The sequence below is a fragment of the Stylophora pistillata genome, chromosome 3, assembly GCF_964205215.1.
Source record: "Stylophora pistillata chromosome 3, jaStyPist1.2, whole genome shotgun sequence".
NCBI classification, from domain to species: Eukaryota; Metazoa; Cnidaria; class Anthozoa; order Scleractinia; family Pocilloporidae; genus Stylophora; species Stylophora pistillata.
In genome coordinates this window covers 43,381,238-43,404,464 of record NC_142521.1, presented here as the reverse complement: position 1 = coordinate 43,404,464, position 23,227 = coordinate 43,381,238, and the positions used below count along the sequence as shown (strand labels likewise).

General features: G+C 36.3%; 1 protein-coding gene across 1 annotated transcript; it reads left to right on the top strand.

Annotated features, from left to right (window-relative positions):
• The first annotated feature begins 640 nt into the window (after positions 1 to 640).
• Positions 641 to 22,914, top strand: LOC111339331 (regulatory factor X 4-like). The gene is made up of 17 exons (XM_088753800.1): positions 641 to 999; positions 13,088 to 13,163; positions 14,530 to 14,653; positions 15,052 to 15,113; positions 15,598 to 15,675; positions 15,749 to 15,779; positions 16,724 to 16,831; positions 16,957 to 17,034; positions 17,310 to 17,423; positions 17,571 to 17,620; positions 17,714 to 17,814; positions 18,199 to 18,257; positions 18,765 to 18,903; positions 19,384 to 19,478; positions 20,156 to 20,279; positions 20,788 to 20,907; positions 21,088 to 22,914. The coding sequence occupies exons 1-17, from the start codon at positions 837 to 839 to the stop codon at positions 22,050 to 22,052; spliced, it is 2,487 nt and encodes an 828-aa protein (XP_088609926.1). The 5' UTR covers positions 641 to 836; the 3' UTR covers positions 22,053 to 22,914.
• The last annotated feature ends 313 nt before the right edge of the window (positions 22,915 to 23,227 follow it).

The following is a 23,227-nucleotide window of genomic DNA, read 5'->3' as shown; positions in this document are numbered from 1 at the left end:
AAATTGAAATAAGATTTAGGAAGAACCTTTCCGCTGCTTAGCACAACGATTTGTTGCTTTTTTTTCGTTATTGCGTGGCTCTGAAGTCGCTGTGAGTCAGTTGCATGCAAGCTCTGATGTATTTGAGGAGCGAAACAGCCATTAACAACACCTGTAATTTAAATCTGTCCTGATACATCTGCGGTTGAATTTTAACTAACTGGTCTTTTGCACTTTTCATTCAAATTAAAAATGAGCGAATATTTCTATTTCGTTTTAAATCCACCAAATTGGCCCCTTTTGTTATCGTTTATGGCCTCAAAAAGGCGGGTGCTTTGTCACATGATCGCTATTGCCAGACCGCGAGCGTTTAACGTTTTAAGCCCGAAATTTTTATGAAAATTTATAAAATCAGTACGTGATGGGCCGATCGAACGCTGCGTGCAGAGCGAATTCGAAATTATATACGGAATAATTTAGCGACATGTTTACAAAGCTACAATGGGAATATTTGTCAATTAAAACTTTTCTGATGATTTTATATGAGCGTGGCAATCCTCTTGGACTATTATCAAAACCGACCAATCGCAACTCACCGTCGAGCAACTGCAATGAATTCGCTTTGTTTCAATTTTGTATTATTCATAAAGGCGACTTTTTCAGCCCTTGACCATAAAACTCAGAAGGTGGGAGATATTTGCACCTGCTGACGGCACGAATCTCAGTTATTAACCAGTCCGGAAATTCGTATTCTTAGAGGTCTTTAGCGGCGGGAATACTACTAACACTCAAAAGTAGGAAATAACTCAGAGTTTTTCTAGCGAAATTTATTTTCACGGAGATCCGCGTGAGTAGGAATGGCTTCAAAGGCAATTCAAACACTTTCGAAGCCGAGTGTCTCCCACACAAAAACCCACGTTGAAAGACCGAGAAGGGTTTGCTCGAAAAAATCCTATTGCGAGGTCGAGCCAGACGATGATGAATTTTCTGCAGAAGACGTAAAACAATACAGACCCAAGGGTAAGTAAGTAAGAACATTTTCAATCACTGTGCCTTGATCGCTGGTTTAGGATGTGATAATTAGTGCCTTAGCTGGTAAAATGAGTTTCTCGGAAATATATAAATATTGTGTTATGTTAACACATTTATAGAAGCGTTCGATGTCTTGAGGGAATGAAGCAATTTTAAGTAAAAAATAACGTCGTATTTTGACCGCATGCTGGGAGACGATTCTAAGAAAGGACTATATTTTATCACCAATTTAAAAAATGGTACAATTTAATCAAAAGTAATAATAGCGGTGAAAAGTGGCAGAGTCGTTGGAACAGTTATATTCGTTAGAAATAAAAACTTGGAGAAGCGCGATAACCAAGCATCTTGCTCGTTGTTTAACACAATGAACAGAAGGGGAAAAATAGATCGATATTACAATCATTCTTAGTCTTAAAAACACAATTGAATGAGAGCTTAACATTGTCCTGTGGCAAGGCAAGGTTATAATATTTCCTTTGTTGAAATAAGTATCTTTTACCTTTCGAACATTTCCATTTCGCGATGAGCACAAGTTTGTCGTTTTAAATATATTGCTTTAAATGTGAGCTTTACTCTGAGAAAAGGGGATCTTATCCAGCGACGAATAGTCCGAGTGTTTTAAATACTGCCAATAATAACATATTACTAGGGTAGGACTTGTTATTAATTCCGAATAAATTGCTGATTGAAATAACGAATACAGCTTTTTAATATTTCAAATCCCCGATGTCTAATTTCATAAATTAAATCACGCTTTAGGAAACAAACTGAGCAGCAGTATATTTTTTTTCGTAGACACAACGTCAAGAAAATTGCCTCGTTTTGTTCCTAAATTTAAGTAAAGTACGTACTCATTGCCGAAAATGTCGTAGGGCTTTTAAATGCTAATTTAAAAGTGTTTTAACCTTATTGTTCGACATGAGTGATAAAACAAGAGAAAAAAAAAGAATCGATTTAAATGCATTTGTTCCTGTCGACATTGGCAAGTAGATATTCGTACTTAAGTTTGTCTGTTTTGTCATTTTGAAGTTCGTCAGCGCATAACCTGTCGTTTACGACTTCCAAATTCGAACAGAAATGGTATAAACTTGCTTTATCAAAATGTAAGATCTTTTTCTGTGTCGACAGCTAACAATGTGAGGCCCGGCTGCATAATTTGAAATGAATTATATCTGATATGGGCAGCTGCCTTCGGGTCGATGTTGAATGTTCATTTTAAAATCCCTTCTTCTTCTTTTTCTTCCTTCTCTTTTCTCCCCTCTTTTTGGTCAGTTCATAATTTTTAATAAGTCGGCAAAAAAAAAAAAAAACATGAACAAACAACTTCCTTTATTTCTGCAATAAAGTAAAGACTTTTCAATTTAAAAGGTTTGATTTTGACACAGTCTCAAAGCGTTTTTCGAATACGAATGCGTTCTTATATCTTGCCAATGCTTAAGTCACTCTGGCCTATCAGGTTTTAAGTTAAATTTTTGTGCCGCAATATTTTTGTTTTCAATATTTTCATTTTCCTTCCAAGCATGGACTACATGATAATGTTAGCCCATTTACACTGGTCCCAAAACTCCGGAAGAAAAGAGAGATTGAATATCTGATTTCTGGAATGAAAGTCATCTTCTACCGAATCAGTGAATCATAAGTATGTTCTTCGGCTATTTTGACTTCCGCTTTTCCATCGCTTCTTCCGGGTGTGAGCCTAAATTAGTACTCTTGAGTTTGTAACATTTATTGTGAATGAAACGAAAAGAAGATGATTTCTTTTTGACAATTATCTTCATAGCAGCGATATTGAGGCTTAATCGGAAAAAATAAGAGCAAAAGCTAAAGGCAATACGACTTACACGATTAAAAAAAATATAAAATTCTCGGCCCTCTAACTTGAATGTATTTGTTAACCATATCTTAGAGTTTATCTATATCCCGGCCACTTCCCTACTGCATGCTCTTTCACTTCGGTTACAACTTGTGTAATTACAACAGTTTTAAGCCCATTTTTGGTAAACAAGCCGTAATTTTTTCCACTTTTTCCAGTAGGGTATATTTTTCGAATTTTTTCCTGTTCTCGTATTATATTGTGCTGAACACCTCCTTATCTAACTGTAGACATAGCTGATTTAGGTGAAGGCCAGTCACACCTCAAGCACTGCCGGTGGCTTATAAACATTTGTTTACCAAGTTCGACAGCAGTTCTACACCCACTAAAGTATCGCGGCATACTAGCAAATTTTCATTCCTCTGAGAAGCTTCAATGTAGTTCCTCATGTAGTTTACCATCAACATACACATTGTTTTCTTAGTAGTTATTCCGATTACTTGCCAGCAAGGAGTTGCACGTTCTTATCACAGTGCAAAGTATTTTGTCCACCTAAGTTTGTTTTCGCCACTTTCGAACACAAGATGACCACATCGTCCTATGCCTGCTGTTTATTTTACCCGCTGTATTACTATCATCTGTAAATATCATTTACATCGTTTCGTTGTCTGACTTTGTTTCCTCCAGCAACAAATGTTTCAATGATATTCCTGTTATGAAGCAAGCTTCATTTTTCCATGTTATTCGAACTTCGCAAGAAGTTGGGTGACGGTGATGCAGAAGAAAATACTACTCGGCCGTTCAATCTCAAGCTTACAGAAGTACGGTTTCAAACAGTATATATATATAAAACTGTATTTGATTCTCTGCTGCCAAAGGTCTCGCTGGAATCCCGATGATCAGGACTTTGAGTTTTAGGCTCAGGAACTAGACAAAAACAGTTTGATTTTGGGGAGATGATTGTAAGTGACGGACGCAGAAGAGAAAATGGATTGAAATGTGACTGAAAGCACTGGGTTGAAATATATTTCGTCAGTTTCTAGTCCAGTAATACACAACTGTATTAGTGTCACTACACCAAACGAGTCGTCGCATTATGTAAAATGCTTTTTTCTCTGACAATGTGCCTGATTAATCATGCAAACATTACTACTTTTTGATGCCATAGAGCTTCCTCAAAATATACGATAGCCCTATCCAAGAAAAAAAAAAATCTTGACTTCTCAAAATACCGGAGAGAGCTCTAGGCCTAATTTTAAAATACCCTGGAGAACAAGAATACTTCCCTATGTACATTTGCAATTATTGTCCATCTACTTAGGCAAGAGTACCAATTTTCAAATAATAGAATTTCACATTCCAATTTTTTGCTGATTTTTGAAAATGAGAAATTCTGCCTCTGGATTTCCGTAGACTAGCGAGCACCTTTTGAAATGGGTGATGTGAAGATATGCTTAATGTAGGAAAACAACTCGCTGAGAGAATGAAAAAACGAACGGTGCTCCTGCAAGATATTGATTGATCTGAGATTTATCAACTAATATTGCCTTGTTATTCTCTCTCAAAGGTTGTGATTGGAAAAAATAATTGTATTTCACTCGCTAATCAAACCTCCCAAAGAGCAAAGAGCTACAGTTGTCAGAAATTTCACAAGTATCCGCGTGGAGCGAAAAAATTATAGCCATACAGCTTGAGAGACCTTTCTAAGAATGTGAAAGCTCCTAAGTGAAAAAAAACTCTTTCTAAATGTTTTTGACGATCGTCGTAACGCTCCTCAAAACAGTGGAAAGGTCACAATTTTTATAAATCATTCAAACGCTTACACCTGTCAAACTCTAATCGCCCTTAGGCAGACACTTCTCGCACCATGTGTGCTCTCACATCATTTTACACTTTGGCACTCTAAAAGATGCCCTCGCTAATTCTTAACTCTAGTGTGCAAAATGCCTTCGGGTTCCTTTTATTCTCGAGTTGGAACACATATATTGCTATAATATTTAGAAACGAGAAATATATTCGCATGTTTCTGTATCGTTGTGTTCTCGAACACGAGGGGACTTTTAAGTTCTTTATTAGAGAAAAAGTGAGTATTTCTTTCAAATTTTTACTCAAGGTAATTCTATGCATGGTATCTTTCAAATATCAGTCTCAAGTGTTTCCACGTGTTGGCAGAGAAAAGCGAATGTAAAAGGAAGTTTCAATTTTTGGCGCAGGGAAAGTAATCTTAATCTCGGCTAAAGCCAGAAAACCAAGGTGTGTAAACTTCATCATAACATGAATATTTACCGTCAGGATCTTAATCTTTTTAATTATTCTGTGTCTTTCCTGTGTGAGTCTGCAAATATTTGATCAGCCTTAGTATAACACAATAACTTGGCCGAGACAACTTAACGGCTCTTTTTTAAAATAAATCTCCCTTTTCAGCCAAGAACCAAATTAAGAACCCTTTAGTGATATTTTAAACATTATCCTCCGACATGGTTCATAGTAATCTCTTTCAACTTTCCATATTTGGCTCTTTGTTTATGTTTGTTGCGAAATAGCGTTTTTCCTTTTATTCACAAAATATAATAAGGTTTTTGGGTATAAATTATTCATGGCAGGTGCGTCTTAAATCCTTTTGTTTTACTCCGCTACCTGTTTTTGAGCAGAGAATAAATTTTATTTGCGCCTGACAAAGGATTGTTTGCATGTAGTAGTTTCTCTCTTCTTAGCTCAGGCGTTAAAATGTCCAAAATTTTTTCAGTCGCAAATGCAAAAACCCTCATTGCACCTATAAGACAGTAAGTTTAATAATAAAAAAATAAAAAAATTAATAAATAAGAAAATGAAAACAAAATAGTTGTCCCAACGGCCTCTTGCCCCGTGACCAGGAATAAAATCAAATCTCGAAAAATTCCTGCTTTGAGAATCCGAAAACAACGTTTGTCATTGGAAAACTTACACAGATGAAAACTAATTGAAAATAATCTCGAGCAACTTTGTGAGGTTTCAGCGCGCAATTGGAGACCCGATTCAAACCTCGAATAAAAATGCGTCTGTTGTATGCCACAAAAAAGAAAAATTATGCATTAATCGTTTTTAACTAGCTAAACAAACATCTGTTACTTTTTCATTTAGGTAGAAATTTTTTGGCGTAATTACCTCTGATAATTACTTAGTTCCTTTTACTAAACTGAACGGTGGCCGAACATTTTAAATCTCCTTATTTAAAAAAAGGCAATCAATATCAGCAGTTTAACTAGGGAGAACGATACTGATTTCAGGTTTTATGTAAAATAGTACAATTCCCCCCAAGGTGACCGAAAGGGCGCTTTCTTTAAGCTCAAGAGCAGCGAAGAACAGATGGGAAAACATTAGCACCTTTATCTTAATTGAATACAGAACCAGGTACCATTTGGAACAAAGGTCACCACACATTCGCATGAGGATCAGCTTTGGTGTTTTGTTCCTTTGTCTTCTTTTAAGATTAATTATCCGACCTAACGGAATGACAAAATTTTCTCTGTTTGTACTTTGTTTTGACACGAAATAATCACTGAAAGGGTTGGCATGTAAGCTGATTTAAAAGCACCGGTGTACAAAATAGTCCTGAATTAAACTCGATCCAACGTTCCCAAACGCAATAGTAACCTCTTTAAATAAGACACATTTTGATCATGCACGTAAAGCTTCATACTCCCCTGTTCTAGGGAGAAACCTGTTATTACCAAATGCTGCCTCATTTGCGGATAGGTTTTCTTAATACAGGTAACGGTTAACCAGTTTTAACTTAATGCTCAGCCTCTATGTTTAGGGAGGAAAGTTATGAAAATAATAGAGAAATTTTGAAAGTGAACAGACTTTTCATAGCTTAACTATGTTTACCACAACATGCGCCTTAATTTCTGCACATGCATCCTAACTGAGGAAGTTTGGAATAAAGATTTTTAAAATGTCAGTAGTGAAAATTAAGTTTTATCACGTGTACATGTACTCTCTGTTATGTCTTGCTTAGACGCTCCGGGGTGCACTAGAATATTTGCAATGAACCATTAACTTCCCTTTTTTCATCAAAAATTCGACCTTAAAACGGTTTAGCGTGGCAAAGATCGACTAGGACTAAACGCTTAAAAAAAAGAGAAAAACTGCCTGAATCAATTCGAGACTTGAGGTTGAAGACATTTCTCATTTTTCAAAAATTGCCTTGTCTGGACCCGTTCTTTGTAGGGCGGCAGCAGAATTTTAAAGGCGAAGTGCCCAAGATAGTAGTGTCACGAATCACTTTAGATACGCAGGTACCATGATATTGCATTTCAAGAAGACATGTATTCTGAACTTTCCCGGCACAAAAAGGGTTCCAAAAGAACAATAGGTTACCGGGCGCACAAATAGGCCCACGCTGTTGCATTTCATTCAAACGACTTTGTCACTCAGGGCCCTTCAGCGTTTGATGCCAACAGATGTTTACTAGTACAAGTGGGCACGCATTAAGAGCTTGGTACACATTCATAGCGTGCGAGCTCGTTTGAGAACGCTCAGGAGAGCTCATAGGACAGTTAAGTTAAAAATTGAGTTTTTACTGAGAAAGGAAAGCTTGCTGTTAACTCCCCTAACAAAGAGGTAAATCATAGACAGGCATTTTCTCCAGTTGATAATTTCAGCCGAAGCCTTGGCAATTTTAGAGTATTCTATTTGCCAGTGTCGCTAAGGTTGACGAAAAGTAGTCTTAGATAGCTCGTGATAAGAAATGAGCCAGTTTCGGGGTTTTCCTTAGTTGTTTGTCGCCAAAGATCTTTTTTTTTCTTTTTCTTTTATTTGAAAGAATACTGTAATGATTCCAGATTGTTCAACTTCATCAGTTCAGTATCACACCATGTTATGGCTCTTTCCATTTCGAAAAAGGAAAAATTGTCTGGCTAAAAAAAAAAATCAATTCATCGTTATCAAAGGGTGGATATAGTAAATTTATTTCATCAGAAAATAGAATGCAAAAATAGTGTGAGCTTGTGGAGATTATATTTTCAAAGCGGCTAAATTTGCAAGTAAATTTTAGCATTACTACGGTTTTTGTTCTTTGTAAAAAGCCAAATCAAACAGTCGGTGAAAAAATTTACCACTCCACAATTGTGCGCCTATTTCCAAGAGTTTTTATTCTTGAACGAATTGTAAAACTCATTTTTTTCTATAATAAAGGATGTCGAAGGTTTTGATCTTGCTTAAATAACTAGAGATAGATTTGTAAGCAGTATTTGTGGGATGTCCCACTTTTAAAAACTTAACCCGAACGCTATGAATTATTTGCGTAAAGCGAATATAGATAGAGACCTAATGAATCTTGTTCGAGTAGCCTGTATTGTAAAAGAAATGAGAAAAATGACAAATGAGCTTGGTAAAGCACTAAAGACAGATTTTTTTCTTCTTTTGAATTTCTGGCGCCTTTCGAAGAACTTTTGATAACTACATGTGTGTCGCCTCATTTTAGATAAAAACTTATATCAGTCTGTTAATATGACATTTAGCTATTTTATTTGTTAGGCCAAGATTTATTTAGTAAGTACCGATTTGTTTGCCTAACTGTTTCGAGAACTTTCGCCGGAAATATCTGAGACTGAAAGCTTAGTACATATTTTGAAGCTCAAAACGAAAGCTACTCCTTATTTTTGACGATGAAGAAAATTTCAAATTCTTTAATCTTATGAAAATAAGTGATGTTGCTCTTCTAATCAGCAGTTCGTACATGTAACACTAGGTCTTGGCGAGTTTAAATAAGCAGTCCTACAACTAAATATAGTTCATCTGGCTATTTTGGAATTGTTTATACCATAATTGCGAAATATAGATCTCTCAAAGGTAAGAGTCAAAGAGTTAAGGGCTTTCCTTGCCACAAAAGGCGTCTACGTTTGGCTATTTCCCATGAGTGAGAGAAATCATGGATTATTCCCGTCCAAATGTGGGAGGGGAATAATACTGCGTTACAATCCGCAATACATAAGTCGCAGGCCGCCACCATGAGGCTTCAAGGGCAGATTAAGTGGAATAGAAATGGTCAATATTAGAAGAAGCTAACGTTTGATTCAGGGGTCAAGAAAAATTTTGCTGAATACGATATTACAATTTCGGTAGAATTTTATAACGCTAACAGTAACATGATCAGTCGGCTAGCCTTGCAATACCTTAAGAAATTCGCTTCAAGAACTGTTTCACTTTCTCTGTTTGGAGTTTGTCTTTTTAGTTTCATTTAACTGAAAGATTTACTCGCGTGCAAGCTTATAAAAACAGCAGGTTATTTTAAGTCAGTCTGTGTTGGAACGACTTCAAGAGCACCCGCTAGACACCGTTTGACGTCAAACGAAACCATTTTTAAGTGTATATTTGGTACTTTAATCCAGTGGTTGATTCCACAGGAAGTTGGTTTTAAAAGGGGGTGGGTACTAATCAAGAGACTCGTGAATCGTGACAAACATTTTATTGCCCTTTGGACTACCTTTTTACCTTTTCAATCATCTCAAATTTGTCGGTTGTCGAATAACATAAGGACAAAAGCTAGACTTTGAGAGGGATTGGATTCCGTACAAAGACAATATGACCCGTTGAAGCCGACACACCGATACAATGACTGAGTCCTGAACAAGTGTAGTGCGATAATTTCATCCCCAATTCTGTGTCAGCAATTTCGAATTTGGGTTAGCCACGACCTACAAACACCCTTCCGCATTTTACTTTAGGTATTCTCAGCTCCTTTGACAGGAGCATGACTTCCATACAGTGACAAAGAAAGTTTTTCTAAGCAAAAACTCACGTCGAAATCCTTTTTCACTAGAACTTGGTTGACATGAAACTAGTGGTGGGCCTTATAATATTTTTTGGCCATGTGATCGCTATTCCTACTTTGCAAACAATATTAGATGCTTTTTGTTCCCCAGTTGTGAGACTCATTCTCCAATACCTTTTAATCCCTTCCTAGACATGCCTAAAAATATAGGAAAGCTTCGAGCTTTTTTTCCTCCATCAAATGGTTGACCCACTTACTGAAATCGCTCTCAACACGATTGAAACCTCTAATTCTTCATGTGAATCTAATGGATTGGAAGGTAAGCCACTGTTACCCTCTGATGGCAAATGACTCGGCAATTATTTATGAAGAAGACATCAAGAAATAAATAACTATATTGTATTCGAGCAAGAGAAACTCTTATCACATATCTTAACTTCTGATAAAAATTACGAGGTTATAAACATTTTCTTACTAACACTTAATGAAAGTTTGGTATTTCAAGAAATCAGTTAGTTTAACTATAAAATGATAAAACGAATAAATGATTTACAGTAATTTTTTCTCTTGTGCATTTTCCATACAGTTTAAAGTTTCGTTCTACACTTGGATGCATCATTCCCCCACTCGTGGTTTTAGGGAGTAGGCTTAGGGTGTGCGCATAAGCTCTCATGTCTCTTTTTATATAAGTTTTGTGGTAATTATCTCCCCGCTATATCTCTGAAGTTTGCGCAGATTTGGCGATCACACTGTTAACACATAACATCAACTAATGACATGTGTGCCAAAGGGCAGGTTTCGACCTGACCTGACCTTTTGTAACAGAAAACTCGTCTATTTTTGTTTCAATTCTTGTGTTTTCTTTTTTTTCCAAAAAACCTACTCGCGCATGAGCAACGCTTAAGGCTTACATCATGCAAGAGCAATACACTAACCAGTATCTGGCAAATATAATGAATCTAGTATACATCGAGGACTTCCATTAAATTCTAGTGTGGCCAACATCGGTGAAATGTAAGAGCAAAAGCTGACACTTGTATGGGAAAAAGAGTAATATTCCCTATACTATCAAGATTTTAAACTCTAACCTTAAAGGAAAATGCTATACACAAATATTATGACCTAACTTATGTCGATAGGAGAAAAACAATCACGCAAACCACATTAAATCTTCATGGCTTTAAACTGCCCTAAGAAAACATTCAGGATTGTTTTACTATCGCAGTAAATATATATTTTGAAATTACATGAGCACAATGACTGTACCATTCGCCACGAACAGAAAGCACAATATTTTTTCACATGCAGGGAAATAAACTTTTTGTTTTTTTAGTTCTTCGGTATTGGATTCCGGTCAGATAACTTATACATTTGTAGATTAGAATACTTGAGTTTTAACGTAATTGCGGCATGTATTTATAGAAACCCTCTGAATGGGCCTAGTATAAATGTGACTTTTGTCCATTTATTGGATTTTAGAAGGACATAGGTCACCTTCAAAACTGACATACACTGTTTCCAAAGCAAGATTCGAAGAGGTTAGGTAAGGTATACAGAAGGCTTTTCAGCATTAATGTTTTAATTAACATTCTTCAGCATGTCCACGATCACGGCAAGCAAACTGTGCCCTTAAAACGTGCCGTGGAAGTTTGAGTGTTGCGTTGAAAGTTCGTTGTGGTTATAAAAGCTGTTTCAATGTGTAGAATGCCTATTTAAGTAAATTGCATTTTTACAGAACTCTAAGGACTAAAGTTAAGCTCAATGAAAAAAGACTAAGCAGCTACGCTAAAAATGAATTGTTTATTTGGTAGTAAATCGCGGTGAAGACGGCTATCCTAACAGTATTATATAGAATAATATTATTTTGTGGTGGACTTATCCACAACGTTTTCATTTCTGATTATTACAGTTTTTCCTCAATCTTCTCTGGAAATCTTGTAGAGGCTGTAGAGACAACGTTAAGAGCAGCGGTTACAGTTATGAAACAAAGATTAAAAAGTTATTTGTTTTAAGAGAAAATTTGATTTATGTGAGATAATATTTTTAAAGACAGAAATACTTTAAATCTAATTGAATGAGCTATTGGTCGTGATTTGAAAAATGTTAGAAAGTATTTGTTGGAATCTGTTTTGTTTGGTCGTTACAGGTCTCTCTACCCCCGCATCGATGTTACACTTTTCACTAAGAAACGTAATACTGCATTTAAGATTTCTTGAAAAATTATGAAAAAGAAATATAAAGAAATTATTCATTTTATAAAGGTTGCACAAATGGCAGAGAAGACATAAAGAGAAACAAAGGAAAAGAACTTAATAGAGGACTAAGAAACGAAAATGATAGCTAATCGTCTTTGAGTTTGACGATAATTAAGAAATACTAAAATGCTTGCCTTGCTGAGTCTTCCATATGCGCAGATCTTCGACTCTCACTATCTTTCATTTGATTTGAGGCAGCTGGCACGTTTCTTTTTTTCCTTTTTATACGCAATTTCGGTTCAGCAATAAATGATAGCTTTAAAAGCCAAATTGTCATCTCAAAAAAGAACTTTATGATCGAAGTTAATATTTCATCCTTTTCCCTGACCGAAAAACTAAATCTTTTGTCGTAAAGAATGATTTGAGATTAGGTATCCAGTGCAACGATCAGAACAGTTTACAAAGAGAAACGCTCTAACACCGACGAAATTGACTTAATCAGCTAGCGCGCGTTTCGAGGAAAGTGTGCAACAGGTGAAAATTATGAAAAGAAACAGTAGAAAGTTCTTTTGTCGCTTGAGTTACCCACTGACTAGATCAAACATTTTGTCCAAATTCTTTCGAGATTTCCCTAACATCGGAGGAATGTTCTCAAGAAAAACGTGAAACGGACAAAACTCTTAACTCGGAAACTGTAAATTGGGCCAAAACTTCGATCATCAACACTTCCCAGCAATATTTGAGTAATCATTGTAACTATCGATACAGTGGATTTCGTTCGTCTGCTAGGCAACGTAACATCCCTAAATGAGTAGTGTATTGAGGTTCTCTTCGCATCTTTTAGAAAAACATTTGGGGCAAATCTTTTTTACACCTTTGGTGTTTAGAACTTTCTTTACACACACGTGCTTCAGAGGTCAACCAAAGCTAAAGGTTGTGCATGAAAACATTGTTTTGTTTCCATTGTTGTATTTAATCACTACTTAAAAGGGCACGGACCCTGAATTCAATTGTCTGTTTGCTCATTGTGTTGAGGGCTACTTTAAGAGCATAAGTCAAATAGGGCAAAGAGACATTATACACAAGCATTCTAAAATGTTAACGAGCTCGGCTTAAATATTCTAGTTCTTATGACAAACGCATACACTGATAGGTCTTCACAAAATTAAGCATCCTTCACGGTAAAGGTGAGTTGAGTCATTGATCGAAGATCGCAAGTTTTCTTCTGTAGTTTTTTGTGAGTAGTATTTGTAACACTTGATAATTAGTTATTTCAACAAAGCTAAATCTGTTTTCTAAACGCTATCGTTTCAGGAGGTAGAAGGAAAGAGTCATATTCTTTCATTATGCTGGAGAAGAAACAGAGGCAGATTGCTCAAACTTTAAAATGGTAAGTAAAATCCTCGTAGAAGAGAGAAATAAACAGACAAGTAACGCGACTTATTTAAGTCACGGATATTAAGTGCGAAAGTTGAAAACAAGTTGACGGGGAAACACAAACAAGAAGAAATTATCGGAAAAGGCCGAAACCAGGTAAAAACATTTTTAAGTTTCTTTATAAGGAATGAAGCGTATTCAATATTTACCCAGTCAACCTCTCCTTGTTAACATAACGGTTGGAAAGACATAACATACAGCAATACTGAAACTAAAAGAGGCGCTGGAAGTACGATAGATGACATCAAAGAGTACTTAAAATTTTTTTATTTGAAGCGCATTGCTAGCTTTAGTATTAGTGATGGGAAGGAATACAGAAAAGAAAAACAAAAACAAAAACAAAAAACAAAAAACACGCAAAAAAGGAAAAAAAAGGGGAAAAGATGAAACGCCTGTGCTCTCCTCCCCCTCATGAGGTAGGAGAAAATGGATAAAATAGAGTGTAATGATCACATATGCTATCATGAAAAAATGCTAGGTAACCCTCTCATCCATTAACTACTACTGATTTATACATTCCCCGCGTACAAGGGATTATAGCTTAATCAGTTCAGAGGTAATATGAATTAAATTTTTAGAGGTATAAGATCAAATATAAAGACTATGAAGATATCGTTAGAAGCCTATTCTTGTCTGTTAACGAGGCTTTACCGTCTGCTTATCGTGTCATTATAAAGCTGTCACTAAATGGCACCATGAATCAGCAGACTTTTCCCTTTTGATTACCTGTCTATAAATATACACAATTTCTAATAATAAAGAGCGTCGAATATACTAATCAAATGATATGACGTTCTGTAGTCCTTTGTTATTGTAGTTCTAAATCTGCTCAAATCTTAGTACTTGACCGATGTGGACAAAAAAAGATACCTGCGTAGAATTGGTTTCCAAATTCTGAGCAGTAGACACTTCACTCAAAAAATAACTGATAAGAGTGATGAGAATTAGTCTTGACACACTTTTAAAATCCACGTCTGTGACGGAAGGGTCTAAACAAAGACTTAAGTCTTGTCACTTTATAATGCTTGTGGCTCACTAAAAGCCTCTAGAAATAGAGGCTTTTAAATTCAACGCAGAGGAGCCTTTTTCAATTTACAAGCGAATAATGTCCAGATTTTTTAGAAACCAACAATTTTTCCTACTCGCGATCGCCGTGAAATTTTTGTTCATCTAACAAGCGCCAAGCAAAAGTTGAATGCATTCAAAAGTTGAATGCAGTGACCTGAGTAGCGAGTTGAACACTGTAAGTTGGTTCCTAAGTTTTATAGGGGCTGCATTTTAAGGATTCAGCATTTCAGTGTATCTGTTTTCTTCAACAGGCTTGGTGAAAATTATGAGTTGAAGGAAGGGATGTGTTTACCACGATGTGTCATGTACACGCACTATCTAGATTTTTGTCGTAAGGGCAAGCTGTGCCCAGCAGGACCAGCCACTTTTGGGAAGGTAAAAGCCGCATTAGGAACATAATTTAATGATTTAATGAATTATTACGTCTGCTTAAAGAAAAGACGATTTCATTGAGGAAGGAGGTCTTCTGTTTCTTAAATCAGTAACTAGGGAAAATCGAGTCTTTTGAACTTGGTTTAAAAACTTTCTCTATTTCCTTTAATAATAATTTCTGCATTAATATGCTTCCTCTGAATTGAGTTAAATGGTTAAGCTTCACACTGCGAAATCCGAAGGACTAGGGCTCAAATGTGACCACGGATGACTCAACTGTCTTTCATGACACTTTAACATCTTTTTTTTTATTTCAAGTCGAAGCTCACAGAAAACTTACAACCTTTTTAGACTCAAATGCGAGTTTTTTTTTCTTTTTTTGTTCTAAATTAACTATATAGATAATCCGTCAACGGTTTCCAAAGCTGACGACAAGAAGACTTGGAACTCGTGGGCAATCAAAGTAAGTTTGACCAACGAGTTAAAAAATTCACGTGAGCTGTACAGATAATTTTCGTATGGTAGTAGACAAGAGCTCCCTTTAAAGTTCCGATCCCCAATATCCTGAAAGTGGAAACTGTCAGAAAACGTCCCACGCTACAAGGAAAAGAATATGGTATCGATACTAAGCAAAGTTTAAATAAGTTATACCAAGTAAGTACTTGTTTAAATTTCGTTCAAAAATTGTCATAGTAGGGAAGGAAATTCATTAGAAAAAAAGTTTCGAACGATAAAACCGAAAGGATTTATGGATGGCCAATATTGGAGTGGACTGATGTGAATTTCAAGTTGCAAACTGGGAAAATTAATTCATGTAAAAGCCGTTACCTTGCTCCTGCTTGTGGCTCGGTAAAGCAGTAAATTGCATAGAAATCCTATCTATGTTTGGATACCTGATATTCATCACTAGTCGATATTAATTTCTTTTATGATCTTATTCTCAACAGATATCACTATTATGGCATCGTTGTAAAGGAGACATCGGCTTATTTTCATGCTGGTTATTCTAAAAAGGGATTATCAAGGTGAGTTAAGATAACTCCTTGCACCTAGGAGGCTAAAAGAGGAGGAAATTTATCAATACTCTTCATTTTGCAGATTTTCAGGGATGAAAGGAAAGGGAGACGTGGTAAGTTACTGCTAAGTTAACCTTAGCCACCTTCTGTCATTTATGTTCTCTTCGGAAATCATATGTACAAATTTAACGGAAAGCCAAAGTGTAATTTTGTGCTCCGGTCTTTAACGGATATGTATGTGTAATCAAATGGCGACGAGTGAAGTTAGGAAATAATTTCACGCGCGTTTTGTCAGAATTCTGATAATTTCCCAAGCCTTTAGCGAGGGAAATTATCAGAATTTTGACAAAACGCAAGTGAAATTATTTCCTAATTTCACGAGAAAACCATTTGATTACCTTTTATATCGTGGGTGACAATTTACGTTCACAATCGTAATTGTTTTTACTGGTTTATTCAATCGAAAACCGAGAACATGAAGAAGAACATAGTTTTCGTTTAAAGCATACATTGTTGTTAAAGTTCGTAATTTTCTGAGTTTCTTCACAAAAAATACTTTTCGAATTCTTCGTGCCTGTCAATAATTTTCGGCCGCTTCTTTTAATTTCTAACTTCTTCAATGGTCACCGTCTTAAATTTCGACGCCATATTGGCTCTGATCGAGATACAAAATATGTTACCATAGCAATTTTGTAATTTCACTTGTGAAATTAAAAATTAACGCTGAAATTTCGCGCCAAAATTAAGGAGTAATTTGTCACCTATGATATCAGGAGAAGTAATAACGTCGCATAATGTCATTCTGGCGATCGAATCAGTCCAAGATTGAAGTAGGGAGTTTGAAAGCTGACTCTTTGTGCGTTAACCCCTCCTCCACCGACGCAGCACTACAGTTTCTTTAGAAACTTACTCTCTTTACTCAAGATTGAAAGAATTACGTTCACATTTTTTAGTTAATGTGTAACCTTCAATCAGCAATGTTAAGGCAGTGAAGGTGATAGTGCAGAAAATTCCATTATGTGAAGTCAAGCTTACCCCTCATATCTTTTTCCACCAGAACGCAAACCACAAGAAGTTTTCCCTCAGTGCCAAGTCTGGAACTCTTTTACCTGAATTCCCCAACGCGAAAACTGTCCAATTACCGGATGGAGTTTCTAACCACAAGGTTAGATGTCAATCACACAGACTAAACTAAATATTTTACTTCCACTCTTATTGACAAGTTTTTCGGAGTTATTGTAGACTAGGAGCCTTAAAAGCGATAATCTTGCTGTATCTTCATCTTACCAGGTAGAGACATTCATCATGATGTACCGAACGCACTGCCAGAGAATGCTGGATACTGTTGTCAGCGCCAACTTTGAGGGAGTAAGTTATTTCAATAAATTTAAAAATAGCAAAACGTACCAGAAACGGTATCACAGAAGTCATTATTAGTAAATAGTGGCTCTGAAATTGCTCAATGGTTTTTTTCCTCGTACTCTATCTTTTTGTTATTGAAATGATAGCATCAACCTGGTCCACTTGTTTCGAACATTCCGCAACCGCTTTTGACAGAGACTAGTTCCACCTCATATCATAGTATACGTTTGTGAAAATTTAGTAATTTTTTTTTCTCTTATATTTCATTTGTCATTTTGCAGGTTCAGAATTTTATCACTCACTTCTGGCAAGGCATGCCGGACCATATAATTTCAGTGCTAGAGTGTCCTGTTGTGGTTGACATTGTGGCCATTTGTGACTCAATTTTATACAAGGTAAAAAAAAGTGGAAAGTTATAAGTGTTTCTCTTAACTAAAAGCAAGATAGGGTAACTAAAGGAGGAGCTTAGAAATCTTTATAACTATTGAATATTTCTCGAATGCTTGTATAATTGAATAATTGATTGACTTGATGGGCTTTAGGTCTTGACGGATGTACTTATTCCTTCAACCATTCAAGATCTTCCAGACAGGTACGTTACAAAAGATGAAATAATAAAACCAAGAAAATTGCAGCTATTATTGTCCTATTTTCTTGAAAATAATCAAACCAATTCGATTTTTAGTCTCAGAGAAGAAATAATTGACTTTGCCGACAGCCTCCTTGCTTGGCTAGAAAAATCTTTAACTGAGGTGCCACTTGCACTGAAAAATGCAAAGTTAGAAGGTAGGCACATTTCGTTATTCATCTATCCGTTAACTAACAAACCTGCAAACTTAAATAACCTAGGTACAATGAATATATGAAGTTCATATATTCATTGTATCCGTGATTTATCATCACGGGTTTATTACGAATCAACTTAACGGTCTGCTCCCAGTTGGCTTGTTAGCTCAATTGGTAGAGCGCTGCACTAATATCGCAGAGGTCAGTGGTTCGAATCCCGTAAAGGCCTGATTATTTTCAGATTTTCGCTATTGCATAAATAGCGCTCTCTACTACGAGGATCGTGCATCATACTTAAATAACCTAATAATGCACAACTTTTTCACAATTTTGATTAATGATATAATCATTAATCAAATAAAATAACCTAATTTGAATTCTTAGTTGCAAGAATATTTACTCAAGCGTTAAAAAGACAAGTTTGCTTCGTTCACCTTGCACAGGTATGTAAACATTAATTTTACCTTTGTTAGATGGCTTTTGATTTGTATACAAGAACCTACAAAGTCTATATACTACATATCGACCCAAGATATTGCTTACCTGTTCTCTATGCTTTGAAAATCTTCCAGGCTAAATGGCCTTGATAAATTACATTGCTTTTGCCTGGTTTTGGTGTCCTAAAATGACTAGGAATACAAACACATCTCTGTAAGGGATGTCAGTCCATCACAATGGAATTTACAGCCTTTGTCCGTCGGTACCCGTCAGTTTGAAAGCTTTCTTTCATCAGATCTCTCACCCTCCCCAGAAAAGCTAAGCGGTAATCTCATAACCACACGTTCGAATCCTAATCTTCGCACAGGATTTTTTTGCACTGTTTTGTTTTTTCTTCCACACTCGCGATAAACGGTTACCTTACTACCTTTACGGTCTCGCAACTTTCATCTTACTGATTTACCCAATTTTAATTTTGTTTGACGCAATTCTTTTGGAATTATTTCCTGCAGGCAGCACGTTCAGCTTTATTGAGTTACGAGGATGTCTCTCAGATGTTGGGTGACCTAAGGAAAATCGACTTTGATCAAATTCTTTCCAAAAGCTTCTTCATTTTTGAAAACATGGAAGTATTTCACAAAACTAAGACATGTAAGTGTTATCTCTTTGTTTTTTCTCTAGTCTCCCTCGTTTTAGAAACTGAAGCTGTTGAAAATAATAATTACAGTCAATGACACAATGATCAGGGGTCTAAGAAGATCTCATTGAGTTAAAAGTAGGAGTACTCTGGGGAGTTAAGTCGCTGTAACTTTGGGCGACTTTGGGCGATTTAAGGCGACTTAAGGCGACTTGAGGCAACTTAAGGTCCCAGAGTAGGCCTAAAAGTGTTTATCAGAGGAAAGTTTCTTTTCAGCCGCATTCAAAGAGGGATACCCTCAACTAAACGATTGGACTGTGAACTTAAAAAGTTAGCTGTCTTCCCTCCCATTAAAGCGGAAATGGTATTTTCCTGCTTTTTATTGCTTTTAAAGCCACAGGCTGACTCTAAGAAAACTTTACAACTCTCTATAGAATTGCCCAGCACCTAAACAATTGCTTTTAATAATAGTTGTCTCCTTTTGTAATTGCCAGATGTCAGTGAGCTCGAAAATCTCCTCAGTAAACAAGCACCACTGGAAGCGTATATAGAATGGCTGGACAGTGTGGTGGATCGATGTGTTCTGAAGGTGTTCATTTAGAATTCTTTAATAATTTAAAACAAGGAGACGTAGAATTGATTTGAATCAGGCGACGTTGTCAGTTGTTTGAAGAGAACAGAGAGAATAATGAATATATGACTTTTTCTAAAGCTACTTTCATGTTACCTTGTTTTCATGTTACCTTGTATTCAAGGAGAAATATTGAATAAAAATCGATGCATCAACTCGGAGTGGATTTTCTTATCGACCCATATATGCAGCTCGCAAATGTTAATTTGTTTTTTTACATAGTCCCTTTATCCTTGAACAGAAATCGATCTAAATGTAGCTTAAGAGTAATACTCTTTGAGATAAGGTCTGTACGAAGGCGGCTCACTCTCCCGCCTTTCCTCTGATTCTCTTAGTTTTCAAAAAAGCTAACACCTTCGCCCTGGTAATACTAGGTTTAGGCTTAAAAGAGTAATACCTCATTCACACCAAAGCTTAAACAAATTTTTAAGCTGTTTCAGTTTAACTTAACATGTTTTGGCTGTGTGAATGGGGCATAAGATTTAGACTATAACAGAAAATACAAAGAAAACTATCCAGTCCTGACTTTACAATAGAAATGTAAATTCACGTTTCTTAGCTATTTGTGTTTCTCTCTAAAGCTAGACACGTTTGGTTTTCCTATTGCAACAGCTAATAAACCGTTTTTCTTTTAGGGTCATCCACAGGAATCAGAAAAGACTTCTATTGAAGACAGAGCAAGGAAATTTCTTGCCATGTGGTCTTTTATTACCGCACGATTGTTAGCTGATTTGACGCTAAGAAGTGCTCCGAGTTTTGGTAAGATACTCCTATTTTCAGGTTGCTTCGTTTTGAGCAGCAAAATTCCAATGTGTTTGTTTTGGACACTCATTGCAGCAAGGCTAAGGTAAATTTATGGAGCAATTGTGACTTTCGCCTTACCTCATTAGGGATATCCGGGCAATCTGAGCCAAAAGAAAACAGCTTACACTGATTCCCATTGTCTCTGTTGATCCTAAAAGCCTATAGTATATCGATAACTTGGCTACACTTGAAGTGCAACTTCTGTTACAAGCATCACTTTCACGAAACCAAGAACCAATTTATTCACATGAAACAGCCAATGAATCTCATCTAACTTCTTTGTCACATTTGGTGTTAATTCAAGTTTATTATGTTGGAGGCACCATTGTACCTAATGGGTGACTCTTTCGCTTTATTCACTCGGTGAAGGAAATGGCAAGTACCACAGAGCTGCAAATTTCAGATTTGGTAGTTTTGAGCTAAGTTATCTAAAAATTTGTCGCTCTTTTTTCCCTGTGATTAGGTGTATTTCATTTGATCCACACTGCTTTTGAGGAATATGTATTCCTTGTGGTCGAAAACCAGATGATTGTGGAAATGGATAAAAAGTTGAAACGTTCTCTTGAGATACATCTCATGAAAGGTGAGGTCACTTTTGAGACATTTCTCCATTTCTTATTTGTACCTAATGGGCGCAGAGAACTTCTCTTACGCTGTGTTATTTAGATCACATTAAAAGATAAAAGGTTTTTCCTAGCGTCGATACTCAACGGTGTTTTTGCTTTGTATGATATATAAGTATTTTTTTTATTATTATTCTCAGATAATTCCACATTGATGCCGTCCATCGAAACAGAGCTTGACAAACCCAAAGAAAATATGCAGCCAGAACAACAACATGACAAGCCAAAGGAAGCACCGCGAGCTAAAAGGCAAAATAACACATCGTCGAATTTCATTCCAGCTGCTAAAATGAATTTTGCAAAAGATCACTCCTCCCTGCATCAAAATAAAGAAAAGACTCGCCCTGAATTTTTTTCCGAGGGCAGTCACTATGTTACAGCAAGCACGCCAAATGTGACCTTTCCTAGCGAACAGATCTTTCAGACAGCGCCAATGAACAACCAACCACGGCAAATGCCGAATCCAACGCCGATGAATGTTTCTGTTCCAACGTCTTTTTCACCTTTACAAGAATGTCGCTCCAGTTTTCAGCCGTTACCACTACCAGAACAAGAACAACCACGCCAAGCAACTCCAGAGGCTGCGTTCCAAGGTGATTTTATTAATGCCATCGACAAAGCATTTTTCTCCTCAAGGGTTACCCTCAACCCCGACGACTACATGGGATCGCCATGGGTTCAAAACGAAGCATCAAATCTCACCGTGCTGAATCCTGTCAGTCTCCAAGAACACAACCTTATCAACAATGGAGCCATGAATTTTCCAGGAAATGGAAATTTCCCCATCACTTACGAAAACAGTGTACCTCCACTGAACATTTATTCCAATTCACAAACAATGGCTGCAAATCCTCGGCCACAAGAAATTCCTTATATATCCCCAACCAAAGACGACTTCGGCTATGTGCCAAGCATTACAAACATATATCCGAGGTACAACACGCCAAATTATCTCTACGAACCTGCGAGGAATGTAATGCAACCCAATGGAAGTGACGTCATGAATTTTAACGGATTGCTCAATGCTGCAGCTAATTCATTTGGAATGGATGGATTGACAGTCCATGATGTTCAGTCAAATCGATTAGGGATTGGTGCTGTTTAATTTGCAACAGTGTATTTTCACTTATTTTATGCCCTGTGAATAATGCTCATAGGGCGAAAAAAACTCAAATAACCATAAATTTTCTTCACTTATAGAAAAAAGACTTATGGAGAGAGATTATTGCTTCATAGAGTTATCATATCTTTTAAAAAATGACATTGAAAATTATTTATTAATGGCCACAGGACCATTTTTGAATAAATAGGCTTTAATCAAAACGATTTATGTCAAGTTAAGTAATTGTGCTTCCATATTTAGACTATCAGATTTTCATCAGTGCTGTACTGGGGAATCTTCATAGTGTTTCATTTTATGTAAAATATATGGAAGCTAAAAATATTAGGTTAATCAATGACTTGAAAACAAGAGTCAAAAAGTGTATCTATCAGGGGTTTAGATACAACTTTACTTTGTTTTGTACTAGCTACTTTTCTAATTGAGGCATAAGCATCTCAATTTTGTCTCATGAAATTCTATAATCAGGAATCTGTCCCTACGATTGTAAATAGATCAAACGAAATTATTTCGCATTTAACTATTGCCAAAGGCTATTCATATGCAAAATGTCGACTGTAAGAATGGTAAAGAATTCTGAAGAATGTTACAACAAACTTTGCTCGTGGTTAATGTTAATGCTAATTTTCGATATATAGCTAGACAATAAAAATGAGTTAGGTTTCAAGAACTGTGAAACAAAAAAGGTAGAGTACAAATTTTATATAAGTGTTGGGATTAAAACAATTTAAATGCACATCAAGAATACTGATTCCATAAATGTACAGGGAAATTGTTAGATTAATACAAGCCTGAAAGTGCCTCCTAAGGGTGCCATTCAATAAAGTTTACATATATGTTTCAAATACCTTCAACCATCACCTCATTGAATTTAATCTCAGAAAGGGGGAGGAGAGCTCACGAAGCTTCGGTGCATTTTCAAAATTTGAAATGCTCATTCCGTTTACTTCCGCCAATCCACGGCGCCTTCTCCCGTTACAGACTCAAAAGAAATCGAAAAAAGCCTACGGTATCTTCCTAAAGGAAGATTTTAAGGTCTCCTAGCCTTCAGTTAAGAGGTGGCGATTGTCAGAGAAAAAATGTTCACCATCTAGTGTTGTGAGGCCCAGAAGGCCGAAACAGTACTGTCTGCAGTTATATATATATATATATATATATAT